The sequence below is a fragment of the Lynx rufus genome, unplaced genomic scaffold (genome assembly GCF_022079265.1).
Source record: "Lynx rufus isolate CCGP_SWC_20201006 ecotype Redwood Valley unplaced genomic scaffold, mLynRuf1.p SCAF_28, whole genome shotgun sequence".
Lineage (NCBI taxonomy): Eukaryota > Metazoa > Chordata > Mammalia > Carnivora > Felidae > Lynx > Lynx rufus.
The window spans coordinates 9,726,069-9,742,108 of NW_025814843.1; the positions used below are offsets into that span (position 1 = coordinate 9,726,069).

A 16,040-nucleotide genomic window follows, 5' to 3' on the forward strand; every position below is an offset into this window, starting at 1 on the left:
CCTGTAGCCAGTCTTACAAAGAGTTATGGAAAGGATGCCGGAGGAACGATCACAGATCTAGGGGCGCCCGATGGTTCTTTTGTTCACCCGGCACGTATTTTGAGGGGCCCTGAGTACGTGTCTCCCTGGGTTGGATGCTGGAGCACAGGAGTGACTGGGCCGTGCTCTCTGCTCCCGAGGAGCCGAGCCTGGTTGGGAAGGGGGCTGCGTTTGTGGATGGGGTGCAGCCAGCCTGGGGCTGCGACAAGGTGAAGGAGGCCACGAGGTCACCCTGGTGACCTAGTTTTCCGTAGTGGGTGGTCCGTAGGGGCGTGCAGCAGACAAAGCCATACAGACCTGCCTGAGGGAGAAGCTCAGAGCCCAGGAAGCCCTTCGACAGTTCAGGAGGTGATGGGGGCGGAGCCAGAGTGCTGGGCCACAGGGGGCACAGGGTAGGTAGGGCCTGGGGAGCCTGTAGGTCCCGAAAGTGTCATCGTCAGTAGAAAGATAAGTCACCTACTGGGAGGAGGGGCAGCACAGTGACCTGGGTTGGGGGTTGGGGTTTGTTTAGGCCAGAGAGGGGGGTTGGGGCTTCAGAAAGGGGGCTCCGATCCTGAAGGCGAGGGAGAAACTGAACATACTGCAAAGGATGACCAGTAAGTGGGTCTGGGATCATTGGCCACTGAAGGCAGCACAGGGGAGTGGGAAAGCCCAGACTTGGTAACGAGGAGACTGGGGCTCGAGACGCGTCTGCGTGTCCTGGAGGGACGTGGCCTGGCCGATGAACGTCTGTCTGTCTGTGAACAAGAGGCATCAGCTCGACTGTCTGCGGGTCCTTCCGACTCCGGGATGCTGCAGGGCGGAGGAAGGGCGGGCAAGATGAGGCTGGAAGGGGACGATGCCATGTCCGTGCCAGGTTGGAAGAGGAAGTAGTTAGCGATCAGGTGCACCAGCCAGGGGAGCGTGAGAAACCCGGGGAGGAGGGGGTTTCTTCGTGCCCGGAAACGTGCGGACACGGGCACACGGCGGAGGACGAGGGACGCTCGGGGCAGCGTCTGCGAAGAAAGCGGCCGGCCGCCATCAAGACGCGTTTTCTCTGCGCACTAACCGTCCTCCCGGTTGTCCAGGGCCTTCGCCAAGAAGCAGCAGCAGCTGAGCGCCCTGAAGGTCCTGCAGCGGAACTGCGCCGCCTACCTGAAGCTCCGTCACTGGCAGTGGTGGCGCGTCTTCACCAAGGTGGGCTTCGCGGCGTGGGGGGAGGGGGAGCCTGGAAGGTCCCGGGGGGGGGGGGGGGAGGGGAAGCCTGGACGAGGCCGCGGTCCCCGCCCGGGCACAGGGTGACGTGCGATTTGATCCCGTCACAGGTGAAGCCGCTCCTCCAGGTGACCCGCCAGGAGGAGGAGCTTCAGGCCAAGGACGAGGAGCTGCTGAAGGTGAAGGAGAAGCAGACGAAGGTGGAGGGCGAGCTGGAAGAGATGGAACGCAAGCACCAGCAGGTACGCCCGGGTGCCGCTCACGGGGACCCACCTGCCGGCGGCCGCACCCGCCACAGTTGGGTTCACGTAAACCGCAGTCCGCCTCCCCTCACGCGGTTTTGCCTCGGCCCTTCTTGGACAAGTAGGTGTCCCATTTGCCACCAGGCACGCGTTCCTGACACCTGCTGCCCATGGGACTCCCACCGTGTCCCCTGCCTGGGATGGCTCCCGAGGGCCTCGAAAGTAAAGACGAGACCACGCCAGGCCACCCGAGTCCTGCGTCAGCGTCCTTCGCCGGTGGGGATGCTTCACAGACCAGGCAGGGGCTCGGGAAGCGTGTGTAGACGACCGGGTTCAGGGCCTGAGAGACTAAGGATGAAGGCCAGGGGTATCCCTTGATCCCAGACGGCCGTAGCTGGCCCCCTGAACACACTTGAATAAGATTTTCCCCCCGCCTCTGTCAGTTACCTTAATGGAAGAACAGGAGCTCCTAAAGTCACGTGAACTTAGTGTTGTTCAGGATGACCTGAGACGACAGAAACCAGCGGAAACGTTCTCTAGCTCACTTTGCCGTAAAGAATATTGGAAAGTTTTGCCAGCGACGTTACAGATATCTAAGCCTCCATTTCTACGGTGATGAGCACGGCCGCTGAAATCCGAGTGACCGTCTGCGGTGGGGGGAGGCGGGGGGCAGCGACCGCACTGACGCTCGGTTGTGGTTGCAGCTTCTGGAGGAGAAGAACATCCTGGCGGAGCAGCTGCAGGCGGAGACGGAGCTCTTTGCCGAAGCGGAAGAGATGAGGGCGAGGCTCGCCGCTAAGAAGCAGGAGCTGGAGGAGATCCTCCACGACCTGGAATCCAGGGTTGAAGAAGAAGAAGAAAGAAACCAAATCCTCCAGAACGAAAAGAAGAAGATGCAAGCACACATTCAGGTACGTAGGACGGTCTCCGTCCAGAACCGGGTTGGGTTTTCCGAGCGGCCCTGCCGAAGAAACAAATGGAAGCTCTGGGTTTGCGTTGTGTCCCCTGAGGGGCAACAGGAGTCCACGTTCCAGGTCCTGCCCTTCAAAGATGGCCGGCGATGGGAGCGCCCGGTGGCTCAGTCGGTTAAGCGTCCGACTCTTGGTCTCAGCTCAGGTTGTGATCTCACAGTTTGTGAGTTCGAGCCCTCCATCGGGCTCTGCACTGACAGTATGGAGCCTGCTTGGGATTCTCTCTCTGCTCCTCCCCTGCTCGCTCGCACGTTGCGCGTTCTCTCTCTCTCTCTCTCAAAACAAATAAACTTAAAAAAATTAAGACGTCCAGCACTAAAAACACACACATAACAGACTGTCTTCGAGCGTCTTCCAGCGTGCCGAGTGATTCAGAGTAGGAGCATCGCAGGGCCTGGAACACTTTGTAGGGGACCCCGTTTGTCCTTTGTGTTGTCACTAATGACGGCACTGCTCGCTCCGTTCACTAGATAGGCCTCTGTTCGGGAGTTTGGTTCATAAGAAGGGCTCAGCTCCAACACAGGAGGCGGCCAGGAATCAGAATAAAACACTTAGCCCTTCCCCGGAGTTACCATGTTACGGAGACACAGGCTGTCCTCCCGCGTAGTGCAAATACACGGTTCAGACAGTGCTAACTCTGCCCACGGCCTAGGACACTCCCTTCTCTTTTTCTCCTTGTCTCCCACACCCAGCCTCCCGAATATGTTCTTGAGTGTCACGGTGTCTGTGTCTCAGCCACCATTGCTTCGTGGGTCCAGCACCAGACTTTGGTCCAGGTCTCTTCTTGAATTTTCTCTCCCCTGATAGCTTACCTTGGCAAAGCTCAGACAATTCAGACGATTCTCAAAACCGCAGAAGATCTCACGTTATTTCCTTGGCAAAGACCGCGTGCAATAACTCATCTGGACACTTTCCATCCTTCAAGGCACTCGGCTTCCCGGTGCCTCCTGATAGGTTAGCAGAAGATAACGAGACCTGTAAAAAGTGCGCCCTCATTCAGCAAGTCCAGTTCTGGGACTTTATTCTAAGCGTAAATCGATGCAAGCCAGCTGGTTATGTACCAGTCAGGAGTGTTAGGCCACGGCAGTTCCGTGCAGTTACAGGTAAAAAGAGGCTTATTGTCACGGGGATCCCTAGTGCATTACTAAGAAGTGTGTGTGGGAAGATCGACGTCAAAATACGTTTCTGCGACTTAACGAGTTTATATGCGTGATTTTATGTGGGACCAGACAGATACCTAGAGTTTCTGCCGACAATAGTGAGCTCTCCTTGGTGGTATTGTTACCCATAGTTGGGACTTTCTTTTTAAGAGCATGTGCTCGTTTGAGAAATAACATGTATTCGTGTGGGGGAAGGGTGCCCAGAGTCCCTCCCCCCCAGTGTCCCCAGGCCTGGTTTTGTACGCTCCAGCTGTTAACACCCTCGTGTGAAATGCCTGTGTTTCTTCAGCGTGTGCAGAAAAACAGATCTGTCCTGGGGGAGCAGAGTTAGTGTTGTATTTTGCTTGTTCTGTACTTCCTATCCTCCCCTTCCCTTCTAGATTCCTTTGGGGCTTCTCGGGTGTTGGCACTGTTCTCTGAATTTATTATCTCATTTTGTGACATGTAAGTTCATTCAAACACATTCTAAAAATATTGATGGTAATAGGTTTTATTTTGTTTTTTGTTTTCTTTTTTTTCCCCATTTTCCTCCATCTGAGGAAATCCTATCCAGAAGTCAGAATATCAGAGGTCCTGCAGTCCCCGCATGGCCGCTGGGAAAACTCAACCTCGTCGGTCCCTCCTCTGTTCCTTTCCGACCTGTGAGCCTTTGAGGGACTTCTGATGTGTACCTTTTTCAACCAAACAACTGGAGCTGTTTTTGGTTTGATTTTAAGATGAATTTCCTAATTACGGTATCAATAAATGCTTATTGTAGAAAACCTAGGGAACACAGCACCTCTGGTCTCCTCCCTCCCATCACCCCCATTACCGACATTTTTTCTGCTTGCCTGTATTTCTAACCAGACATACAGATATAGTTGAAATTATACTGAATGTACTGCTCTGTTCATTGCTTTTGTGAATTTAGGACCGTGCGGTACAGGGATGCACCTGACCAAAACCAGACTGTGGGAAAGAAACCGTATGACAAATGACCTGTTCTGTTTCAAAAACAAATAAATGGCAAGGAAGGGAGGCAGAGATACACGGGAGCCTAGAGAACAAGGAGTCTCTAGAGGCTTTGGAGTCACAGTGTGTGAACCTTGTTTGGATTCCAGTTCAAATAAACAAATGTATTTTTTTTTAAGTTTATTTATTTTGAGAGAGAGGATCCCAAGCAGGGTCCATGCTGTCAGTGCAGAGTCCAACGTGGGGCTGCAACCCACGAACTGCAACATCGTGACCTGACCCGAGATCAAGAGTCAGACGCTTAACAGATCGAGCCACCCAGGCGCCCCCAAAATGTATTTTTAAGCACTTTTTATCTTTTAGAGGTACAGCCTGAAGGTTTTACAGTAACACATGAGGTTTGGGATTTGCCGCAAAATAACCCAAGAGGCGAAGGGGGACCGTGGAGGTAGAGAGGAGAGGACACTGGCCGTGAGTCCGACGCTTGTCAAAGCTGGGCTGACGGGTGCGCCCTCCCGGCTCGTTCTGCCGCTGTGTTTGAAGTTTTCCATGAGAAAATGACCGTCTCTTGCATGGGTTTCATTCCCGAGTCAACCATGATAGGTTTTGTAAACAGACCGTTCATGGATGTGTCCGTACAGCCCTGGTCCATAACGTACGTGTGTACTACATATGATGAGGCAGGGCAGGACACGGAAGTGTGTCTTACCTTAGAAAACTGCACACGCCAGAATCCCACCCCACTTGGGGATGGGCTCACACGGTGAGGCAGGCTTGAGCCGAGACCACCCCTCTCTCAAATACGAATTTTAATTCCTATGTTATTCCCCTTCACAAATACACCCTCTACTCAGCAAGAGATTTTGTGGCACGTTCACCGTCCTTTGATACTATAAATGACCTTTTTACGTACATCGCACCTATGGCTATGTCCCGAAATTGCTGGTGTGAAAGGAATGCTGGTTTTCGGAGCTTGCTGTCCTCTGCCACATTGGCTTCCAGAAGGATAGACCCGGGCTGGGCTGCAGCCTGCAGTGGGTGCAAACGTCTGCTTCTCTTCCCTGTGCTTCACGTCTGTAAAAACACCCCTGCCGTTCGGCGTTTCACCACACCTCAGCGTTTCACTTGCCTGCGCCTTCGTGGAGGGGCGCGTGGTGGCGTCCTGTGGAGAGCGGGGGGCGGCTGACTGTGTGCTCTGCTTCCCAAGGACTTGGAGGAGCAGCTGGACGAGGAGGAAGGGGCTCGCCAGAAACTCCAGCTGGAGAAGGTGACGGCAGAGGCGAAGACCAAGAAGATGGAGGAGGAGATCCTGCTTCTCGAGGACCAAAACTCCAAATTTATCAAAGTAAGAGACTGCCTCTGAGCTGATTTTGGGGGTGCCTGGCTGGCCCAGTGGGTAGAGCCTGAGATCGTGAGTTCAAGCCCCATGTTGGGCGTGGAGCCTCCTTAAAAAGTGGATTTTTGAGGGGCGCCTGGGTGGCTCAGTCGGTTGAGCGTCTGGCTTCAGCTCAGGTCATGATCTCACGGTTAGTGGGTTCAAGCCCCACGTCGGGCTCTGTGCTGACAGCTCGGAGCCTGGAGCCTGCTTCGGATTCTGTGTCTCCCTCTTTCTCTGCACCTCCCCTGCTCGTGCTCTATCTCACTCTCTCTCTCAAAAATACATAAACATTAAAAAAATTTTTTTAAAGTGGATTTTAGAATGTGGGAAATCCGTATGTTGACAGACTCGCTGAAAGGGGCTTCCTTCAAGAAATTCTCAAGAGTTCAGGTTCATTTACTTACTTTTTCTAACACTCAACTTCTATAGATTTGTAAAGGTAGAAAGTCTTTAGTTTTTTAGATCTTGGGACCAAATAGCCTCCTGATCCTTCAGATGTGTAACATGCACGTTCTGTGTGCATCGGTCCCTCCTTGATGACCAGGTCCTGCCCGCGCACGCACAGCTTTGCTCCATGTGGGCTGCGGGACTCGGGGGGGGGGGGGGAGTGGCGCAGGGGGGGCCTACATGAGTGAACCTCCCACCTCTCGGGAGCGATCGGAGCCACGGGGGGACGTGGTGCCACAAGCCCGTTTCCTGAGTGACACCACACCCCACGCGTGGTTGTGCGTGTCTTCGCTGAAACGGTGACTTTCTACTCAGGAAAAGAAACTCTTGGAGGATCGCATCGCGGAGTGCTCCTCTCAGCTGGCTGAAGAGGAAGAAAAGGCCAAAAATTTGGCCAAAATCAGAAATAAGCAAGAAGTGATGATCTCAGATTTAGAAGGTTAGTATTTGGGGTCAGAGAAACGTGGGACTGGGCTTGTGAGTGTTTAGATTTTACTTAAATCATAACATGTGGTAATGGAAAATGGGCGTGCCGATTACTAATCAGTTTGGATTCAATTACATGGGCGTATTTTGAGTTATTATCTGCTGCCTAGTCTCCAAGTATTTATGATGGGGTAGCGCTAACCTAAACTTTGATTTTATGAAGTTAGATCCCACGGTGAAACGCCTTGCCCCCTTGATGGACGCAGCGGGGCTCTAAGTTTGAGTCGTAGAAGCCAGTGGACTTTGTGTTTAATCTGACAGCTGCGTGAGGGCGTATAGGGTTCACTTCACAAAGAGACTGATGGCTACTGCCACGGAAAGTGTTGGGGACAGAGAACCCGCTGAGGGGAATCGCATCCTACGGAGACGGCAGAAGCTGTGTTGGGAAATCCCAGGGTGTCTACAGAGCGGACCCTGGCTTTCTACACAAGAACCCGGGAAAGAGGGTGGAAGCTGGGGAGGCATCCACGCATCTGCCGTGTCAGCGGCTCGACCCTGTGTCTGTATCAGAGCAGCGCACGGCGCTCAACGCCCGGCTGTCACGTGTCCCTACAGCACCTGCGTGGCCGTGACCGCGCTCTCCCAGCGCACTGCTTTCGCAGTAGGGAGAAAACGAGAGGGTTTTTCAAAACCTATCTCAGGTTTTGTTGTCTCGCTGTCGCTTAGCACAGACGAGAGAGGATGGCAGCGGGAGAGATTTTCATGAGCCATTTTTGCCAGCGCGTGGCTCTTCCGCTCAGGGGAGCACAGAGCACACGTGCCTGCTCTGTCTTGGCCGTGTGATCAGCCCGTGGTGCCCAGTCTCCGCCTTCCCACACACTGGCTCTGCTGGAGGACAGTCCTGGGAAGGGAGGGAGCGCCGGCGTAGTTGAAGAATCATCGCGGGACTGTGACACCTGCCCCCACTCTGTCCTCTGCCTCCGTGCCCAGGACCTGTAGTCCTGGGTCCTGCCAGGAACTCCCAGGGAAGGGGGATGGGGCTCCGGGCACACTGCCCTCGCCTCTGCTGAGCCCCTCTGCAAACCTGGGCCCAGCGATGGCTGTGGGCTCCCTTCCCACGAAGTGACAGAATCCACCCAGTTTCTTCCTGAAAATACCATCCTCCCACCGACCGCTCTCGCCTGCAGCTTGATCTCCGTGGGTTTCTGACGACTGAGCTGTAGACACGGTGGGGTCAAGGCAGTGGCCACTTTTCAGTGAAATGGCGTATTTTCAGCTCGGGTCGGTTTCTCTCTCGAATTCGTTCATGTGGCCTGTCACTTGTCGGTTAAAGAGCTTCTTGGCCCTTGCCTTTCAGAACGCTTAAAGAAGGAAGAAAAGACCCGTCAGGAGCTGGAAAAGGCCAAGAGAAAACTCGACGGAGAGACCACCGACCTGCAGGACCAGATCGCGGAGCTGCAGGCGCAGATCGACGAGCTCAAGGTCCAGCTGGCCAAGAAGGAGGAGGAGCTGCAGGGCGCGCTGGCCAGGTCCGCCCCCCGCGCGGGGCCGTTACCGCGGGCTGTGCGCTCGGCAGAGCGTCCGGGGCTGGGCGCCGACGAAAACCCCGAGACGGGGACGCGTAGTCTCCTTGCGGGTGTGGCACAGGAGGCTGAAAGAGCCGGGAGTCCACGGCTCGTGTCAGGGCAGCAAGGAGCACTCGTGAACCACCGTCGGTGTCCACGCCTAGGGATCGCTGGTCACCGAGGTCCCTGGAAACTCCCCCCAGAAGTCCTGTTACCACACCCAGCGTTTGGTCTCCGTGTGTTAGAGAGTAATTCCACAGCGTGTTTTAGAAGTTGAGGGGAAACCCCTTTTCGGAAATGATCCCCTGCTAGGGGCGCCCGGGCCACTCATTCAGTTGAGCATCCGACTCTTGATTGCGGCTCAGGTCATGATCTCACGGTTCGTGAGTTCAAGCCCCACATCGGGCTCTGTGCTGACAGTGTGGACCCTGCTTGGGGTTCTCTGTCTCTTCCCCTCCTCTCTCACCCTCTCTCTCAGTAAATAAACATTAAGAAAAAAATGAATCCCCCTCGCTCACGGCATGATTTCCTATTGAGTTTTAAATCATTTTAGAATGGAAATCATGCCTAGTAAATATATTTATATCTAATATTTCTTTCTAAAGAAGAATTACTTGGTTACATGGTCATAGAACTTAAACTTTACCATTTATCCTAAGCCAGTAAATCTCGTAACAGACCTCTTTTTCTGCCCTCTATCACAGTTGGTCCCATTTTGGCCAGATGTTCTGCTTTTCCTCTTAGAGGCGAGAGCCGGAATTCTGGATTCCTGTCTCTCACCCCAAGTATCCCAGCTCCTCCAGTCAGAAACTCTGCCAGCACTGAGCTAACATGCACAGCAGGTGTGAAGGCAGCAGGCCTCCTACTGACTTGCAAGAACTTCTTCGGATTTGCTGCTTCACTGTAGGCTGGACTGGACTGCCGCCCTGAGCAGTGTGCTCTTAACATTTTACTCTGGAGCGATTTTTTTTATATTCTGATCATTAAAATGAGCTTGTCTGTCCTTTTAATGGAAAACCGCAGCTCTCTGGAAAGGGGGCAGGGTTCCACTCTGGTTCTGATGCTGCCGGTTCTGGTTCTGGCTCTGGGGTCTTCAGGTCATCGACCCCCCTGCCTCCTCCCCCTGCCCAGCAGGCCCAGCCCCGGCCACGGGCAGAGGGACGTGTGACTGGGGTCCGCTCGCAGAGGGGCACGGCGGGGGTGGGTTCCCCCCGGGGCGCTGGCGGCCGCCAGCTGAGCCCTTCTCGTGCTGGGCGATTTCGCAGGGGCGACGACGAGACGCTCCACAAGAACAACGCGCTCAAGGTGGTGCGCGAGCTGCAAGCCCAGATCGCCGAGCTGCAGGAGGACTTCGAATCGGAGAAGGCTTCGCGGAACAAGGCGGAGAAGCAGAAGCGGGACTTGAGTGAGGAGCTGGAGGCCCTGAAAACGGAGCTGGAGGACACCCTGGACACCACCGCGGCTCAGCAGGAACTTCGGTGAGTGGCGCACAGGCGGGCACCCCCTGGCGTCTGGCAGAAATGCTTCGGGCGCGGTGGCCTCCCTGGGGACACGGGGCTTTTCCTTTCGTTGTTGTTCTGAGTATTTCTTTCCCTCCGGGAAGTAATGGCCAAGGAACAGGGACGGGCGATAATGGCCAAGGAACAGGGACGAGATAGCTGTGGTTAGAAACAAACCCGTGTCTGGTGGGGGAGGGGCGGCTGGTGGGGAAGGACCAGCAGACTGACGTGTGCGGGCTGGGATGGGATCGGGAAAAGCCACACTCCGTGACGGACGTCTCCAGGGGCAGGTGCACAGAGAGTTGGGCGGAGGCTGGTACCAGACCCGGAAGCCTGGAGGGGCAGATGGGTCAGACGGGATGGGCGGGGCTGTGGGCGTGGTCAGCAGAGAAGGGAGGTTCACGTTTACCAAACGGAAAAGAAGGCACGGCAGAGGCACGTGCCGTGTGACAGGCAAGGCCACAGCCAAGCGCAGGCGGGAAGAGTCAGGGGCATGTGGAAGCCTCGGGGAGGCGGCCCAGGGGAGGGGCTGACTGGGGGCTCCTGCCGGCACTCGGTCGTGTCCTCACGTCAGCCGCTGGGTTGTGACCTCCCAGACTGCTGCCCTGGCCTCTTCCCGCCCATCTGTTTGCTCCTCAAGACTCCAGCTTCCCCGGGCGTGAGGGGCTGGTAGACGCGGCCAGCCGCGTGCAAACAGAGGCATGCACACATGCACCCACGTGCGCGCACACACGCCCCTCTGCCCGCTTCTCCGGGGTGTCCTCGCTCTGACGTGGCAGCTGAGCTAAGGCCTGGAATGAAACACGAAGGGCGGAAGGGGAGTCACCTGTGAAGACAAGTGTGGTCAGGGAGGTAGGGAAGGACCAGCGTGTGTTCACCCGGCGGGGTGGGGGGTGGGGGGGATCTGGAAAGGGGGACGTCACCGGGTCTGCAGAGAAGGCCACTCTGAGGGTGAGGTGGCTGTCAGATAGTGGGTGTCGGCGAGGGAGTGGTCGGTGATGGAGGAGCCTCGCGATGTGTCTGGGGCTTTGCCCATGAACACGTAAGACCACGGCAGGGACGAACAGGTCACGTCCCCAGAGAGAGCCGAAGCCCATGTGAGCCAGGCCGGGCCAGGCCTCCTCCCCCTCTTCAGAACAGCCCTGCTGTCAGCAGGGTTAAGTCCCGGCCTTCCCAGTAGAAGGTCTGCTTTTAAAAATCTGGCAACGGGGGTGCCTGGGTGGCTCCGCCAGTTAAGCGTCCAACTTTGGCTAAAGTCATGGTTTCACGGTCCGGAGTTCAAGCCCCAAGTCAGGCTTTGTGCTGTCACAAAAGCTCAGAGCCTGGAGCCTGCTTCTGATTCTGTGTCTCCCTCTCTCTGCCCCTTCCCCGCTTGCACTCTCTCTCAAAAACCAACGTCAAAGAAAAATTCTTTTTTAATCTGGAAACCACTGAACTAGACCTTATTGAATTGTCAATTCTCAATTCTCAGCTGGTTTTTTGACCACGATAGAAAAAAAGGCTCCGGTCCTTTTTTCCCACTCCCCTCTTGAAAATAAGTTGATAACACGCGCACGTTTATTAAAACCACGGACAGGCTCAAACGTAGTGCTCGTGGGTGCCATTTTGTGGAGACTTCCGGTTGCCCGCAGCTCCGGGGTCTTGGTGCTGGCGTGAGCCGCTCTGGCCAAGGACCCCCCTGCCTCCCCACCGGCTCCTCCCCGTGCGTGTTTCCCCGGGTCGGTGTGAAAGTAACCAAACTTGGCACAAACTCTCTGGAGGACTTCCCGTGAAAGACGAAAAACAGTTGGGTGGCTCAGCCTGGAGGGGGGGCCGTGCAAGACTCCTGGTTTCATGTAGGAATTCGTACCCGGAGGACCGTGCCCCGCTAGCGGGAGAAATGATGTTGCCGTGTGACGGCCGACAGCACGGATCATTCACGAGGCCAAAGTGGCCGGATGCGGTGTCCGGCCTGGCTGGGCTGACGCTTACGTCCGGTGACCTCCCCCCTCTACCAAGTCCTTCCCCTGGAGGAGACTCAGGGACAGGCCCCCACCCACCGGGTCGAGCCCAGTGAGACCACAGAGAATCTTCTGATCCCTTCTGTCCGGCTGCCTGTGAGCACCGGTCAAGGGAGGAGAACGTGCCCCGAGTCAGCACCCGAGTCCCCGTCCTAACTGCTGATGTGCTCGAACCTCGGCGCGAGTTTGCCAGAGTTCTTCAGACCGGTCGTAAAGCCCCAGCCACTCTGACCCCTGATGTCTGCAGCTTGTGCGGGGGTGGGATTTGCCGTGCTGGTTTCGGGCTTCATCAAGCTCTACGCTTCTGGTAAAGATGGCACTGGGACGGACAGATCTGTGAAGTCTTCTTCCAGTTAGCGAGGTCACCACCCTACACCTGTTACAGCAAATGACAAAAACGCTGGAAAACCACGTAAAGATATTTAATATTAACATGATCTTCGTTCCCTAAATGCAGGTTAGAGCAGACCTCGATTTATCTCAGGATCCTAACTACAGCTATGTCACAGGGACGGGGAGAGTCCTGCCTCCGTCGGGACACGCTGTCCTGTGATGCGGCCTCCCCCACCCTTAGCTCTGGAAAGCCACTTGGGGACCCACCTTTTCTAGCTGCAGTGAGACGTCCGCTGGGGTTGTGGCAGGCAGCTGGCCATCTGGCCTTAACCAGCTCCTGCCCCCCACCACCGTCTGGTGACCGTAGGGACGAGTACTGTGTCTGACCGTACGTCAAGCGGAGGAGTTGAGGGGAGCTGAACTCTCTCTGGAGGGATCCCCAGGGTCACAGCGGACACACGGCTTTCCGGGACCTACCAGACCAGATAGTTATCAAAGGAACTGAGGGGATATCTTTTGCGTGACGATGGCGACACCCCAAACATAGTGAGGGCCGTTCTAGGCCAGGGCCTGTGCCCAGTACTTCCCCCGTGTGACCCTCACAGCCTCGTGAGGCCGGGGTTCAGTCGTGACCCTCGTGCTGGGGGTGCAGAAGCCGAGGTTGAGGGTTAACGTCGTGCGGGGTCACGGAGTTGGGAAGCATCACACCGTGTCCGTCGCCTCGGGGGGAAACTGATGTCCTGCGTGAAACAAAACCACAGCTTCACTGTGTGCTTGATCGTGTTCTAAGTCGGTCCGTCGGTTAATTCTGAGCCGCTTTCTCTACGATGTGTCCGTCTAGCACCAAACGTGAACAAGAGGTGGCAGAGTTGAAGAAGGCTCTGGAGGAAGAGACCAGGAACCACGAAGCCCAAATCCAGGACATGCGACAGAGACACGCCACAGCCCTGGAGGAGCTCTCGGAGCAGCTGGAACAGGCCAAGAGGGTGAGAGGGGCAGGCGCGTGGGCCCGTGTCTTGCAGGAGATCGGCCATCGGGCGCACATGCGTCCAGTCGGTGCTGAGCCCGGCCTCGGCACGGCCGTGGGGGCTGACACGGCCGGCAGCTCGCAGGGCGCTGCGTACCCGAGGGGTCACGGGCCCTTGACTTTTTGTTGTTTTTTTCAATAGCCGGGGGGACCCGGCGGCCGTCTCCAATCCCGTTCCTCCCAGGGCTGCCCTCCACCAGCGCCCCCCCCCTCCCGATGGCCACGCTCAAAACCCTTGAGCGCTCTGTGCCTGTCCCCATCTGCGGCCAGCCGGTCCCCAGGCCCCGCGGCCATTTCACGTGTCCCTCACGCTCTCCTCCTTCCTCCCGCCTCTGGCAGTCTGAAGCCACCACACGCGGTGTCGCCCTCCTTTCGCCGCCATCCCCGTCCCGAGTCTCACACAGGCTTCCGTCCTGACAACACAGCAGCTCGTCCCCCCGCTGACCCCCGGGGCAGACGGGCGTCCTTCCCCATTCCTCCCCGTCGCCCTTCCTTCGTGCCTTCTGCTCCCGCTCCGGGGCCCCCTTCTGTCCTCCGCGGGTCCACACGTGCGCTCTCGGTATTAACGTTGACTGGACGTGCACATTTGCATGTGTCTGTCACCATGCTCAGTACGCCGCGTGCGTTGCCTTTAACCGTCACCACAACCTTTGTGCGGTAGACTCTCGACTATCATTTCCGTTCAGAGGATGAGGAAACTGAGGCCGGCAGGGTCAGGAAACTAATCGAGGGTCACACAGCCAGAACGTGGAACGGCAGAGTGAAGCCGGGCACTCAGGCCCCAGAGCCCCCACACGACCCCCAGCTGCACCACCTCAAAAGCCCATCCCCAGGCCCAGGCCCCCCACGAGGCGATCCCTGCAGCCGTGCGACCTGTTGTGGTCACCCCTGCGCTAACACCCCTGTGTTAGTCTTACCCCAGCAACAGGGGTCTCAGCTCCTCACTAAGAATAGTTTTCTCGACGGAACACGTTTTCTAGAAAGGATAACCCGAGTGGATGATTACATGACGGGACGTACCCCGAGTCGCCCCCACGCTGACCAGGATGAATTCCGTGGTGTACTGAGCCCCCACGCGTCTGGCTCCCCTACCCTGGGCAGGGAGTCCAGGGCGTTTCCTCCACAGAGATCTCCGTGCTCAGGGGAGAGCGGAGGTTCTCATTCGCTCACTCCGATGCTGAGTGCAGCCCGGGTATCGGGCACCATCCTGCTGATACAAAAAGCAGCGCCTTGTATGGAGTGTTCTAAAAATACTGGCAAATTTCTCTTCCCTCCCCTCCTAGTTCAAGGCAAATCTGGAGAAGAACAAGCAGGGCCTGGAGACTGACAACAAAGAGCTGGCGTGTGAGGTCAAGGTGCTGCAGCAGGTCAAGGCCGAGTCTGAGCACAAGAGGAAGAAACTGGACGCGCAGGTGCAGGAGCTCCACGCCAAGGTCTCGGAAGGAGACAGGCTCCGAGTGGAGCTGGCCGAGAAGGCGAACAAGTTACAGGTGAGCCCGGAAAACCCAACTCGGGACGCCCCCGCGGCGGCCTGTCCGCGACCGTCGAGCCCCTTGGGGACCGCTGCCGTCCAGGGCGCGTGGTGTGTTTAAGTTCAGTCCTACTAGGTGTCTCAGGGACGGACAGCACGAATTGGCCTTAATTGTAGTAAATCCCACACTGAACAGTGGGTATAGCTTTGGGCTTTAAACACAACTTCAGCTGCTCCATTAGACCAGTCAGTAAGACAAGTGGGGCAGTGGGTGCAGAAACGGGTGCCTAGTGTTGGTGCTAACTTGCGAAAACTGGATTTTTTATACACTGCTGGTCCAAGTATAAATTGAGACAACGTTTTCTAAAGAACAGGTCAGCAGTTTTGGTGCCACAGGCCTTAAAAATATGAATACCCTGGGGCGCCTGGCTGGCTCAGTGGGTAGAGTGTGTGACTCCTGATGTCAGGGTTTTGAGTTCAAGCCCCACACTGGGTGTAGAGATGACTTAAAAGTAAAATCTTGGGAGTGCCTGGCTGGCTCAGTCAGTTAGGCGTCTGGCTGTTGGTTTCGGCTCAGGTCGTGATCTCATGGTTTGTGAGTTTGAGCCCCTCTTTAGGCTCTACGCTGATGGTGCAGAGCCTCTCCCTCCCTCCCTCTCTGCCCCTCCCCCACTTGTTCTCTCTCTCCCTCTCCCCCACCCCCACGCGCTCTCTCAAATACTTACAAAATTAAAATCCTGAAAAAGAAAAGACAGTTCGTATACATACGAAAGACAAAGACACGTGTACGTATAGGATACCCTACAGTCCAATAAAGTGATGTCTAGTAACGTAACCCAGGGAGATAAGGGTCACACACAGACTCTGCTTCTGAGAATGCTCGTTGCAGAAATATGTACGAAAGAGCGTAATCGGAATAACTTTCATGTCCAAGTGTGGACTCCTACGCCACCAATAAAGACGAGACGATAGAACAATGTCTGTGGGTGAGAAAAGACGCACGTTCCGTGGTGCTGCACTAGAAACGGCTTCCAGAGCCGAGCTATGCCAGACGCCCGAGACCACCGGGCGGACTCCCAGGATTCCGCACGGGGGCCTGCCCACGGCCATATTTATCACAGTGAAAGGATACAGAGCGAATCAGTAAAGGGAAAAGGCGGGAGGCCCTGAGGAAACCAGGTGCGAGCTCCCAGCAGGCCCCCTTGGGGGCAGGGAGCTGGGCCGGCACGTGGGCCGTCCTTTCCACGCGGAAGCTCGCGGAGCCTCGGGGCCCAGCGGTTTGGTTGGGGGCTGGTCCCGACGGCCCCACTGCCTGACTCCCAGAAGGAAGGCACGCG

General features: G+C 56.3%; 2 protein-coding genes across 6 annotated transcripts in view; one reads left to right on the forward strand and one right to left on the reverse strand.

Annotated features, from left to right (window-relative positions):
* Positions 1-16,040, forward strand: part of MYH10 (myosin heavy chain 10) — a 123,704-nt gene that overhangs the window by 89,346 nt on the left and 18,318 nt on the right. The window contains exons 19-27 of one of the 2 annotated variants that reach the window (XM_047089742.1): positions 1,107-1,215; positions 1,344-1,475; positions 2,180-2,386; positions 5,765-5,902; positions 6,698-6,821; positions 8,166-8,337; positions 9,639-9,851; positions 13,047-13,191; positions 14,516-14,722. In XM_047089742.1, the coding sequence (XP_046945698.1) occupies positions 1,107-1,215; positions 1,344-1,475; positions 2,180-2,386; positions 5,765-5,902; positions 6,698-6,821; positions 8,166-8,337; positions 9,639-9,851; positions 13,047-13,191; positions 14,516-14,722 (1,447 nt within the window). Of the gene's footprint in view, positions 1-1,106; positions 1,216-1,343; positions 1,476-2,179; positions 2,387-5,764; positions 5,903-6,697; positions 6,822-8,165; positions 8,338-9,638; positions 9,852-13,046; positions 13,219-14,515; positions 14,723-16,040 lie in introns of both variants that reach the window. The other variant, XM_047089743.1, reaches the window with a different exon arrangement.
* Positions 11,416-16,040, reverse strand: part of NDEL1 (nudE neurodevelopment protein 1 like 1) — an 80,535-nt gene continuing 75,910 nt past the window's right edge. For 3 of the 4 annotated variants that reach the window (XM_047089746.1, XM_047089744.1, XM_047089747.1), the window contains one exon: positions 11,416-14,439. The gene's annotated coding sequence lies outside the window, so the exon portion shown is untranslated. The remainder of the gene's footprint in view (positions 14,440-16,040) is intronic. The other variant, XM_047089745.1, reaches the window with a different exon arrangement.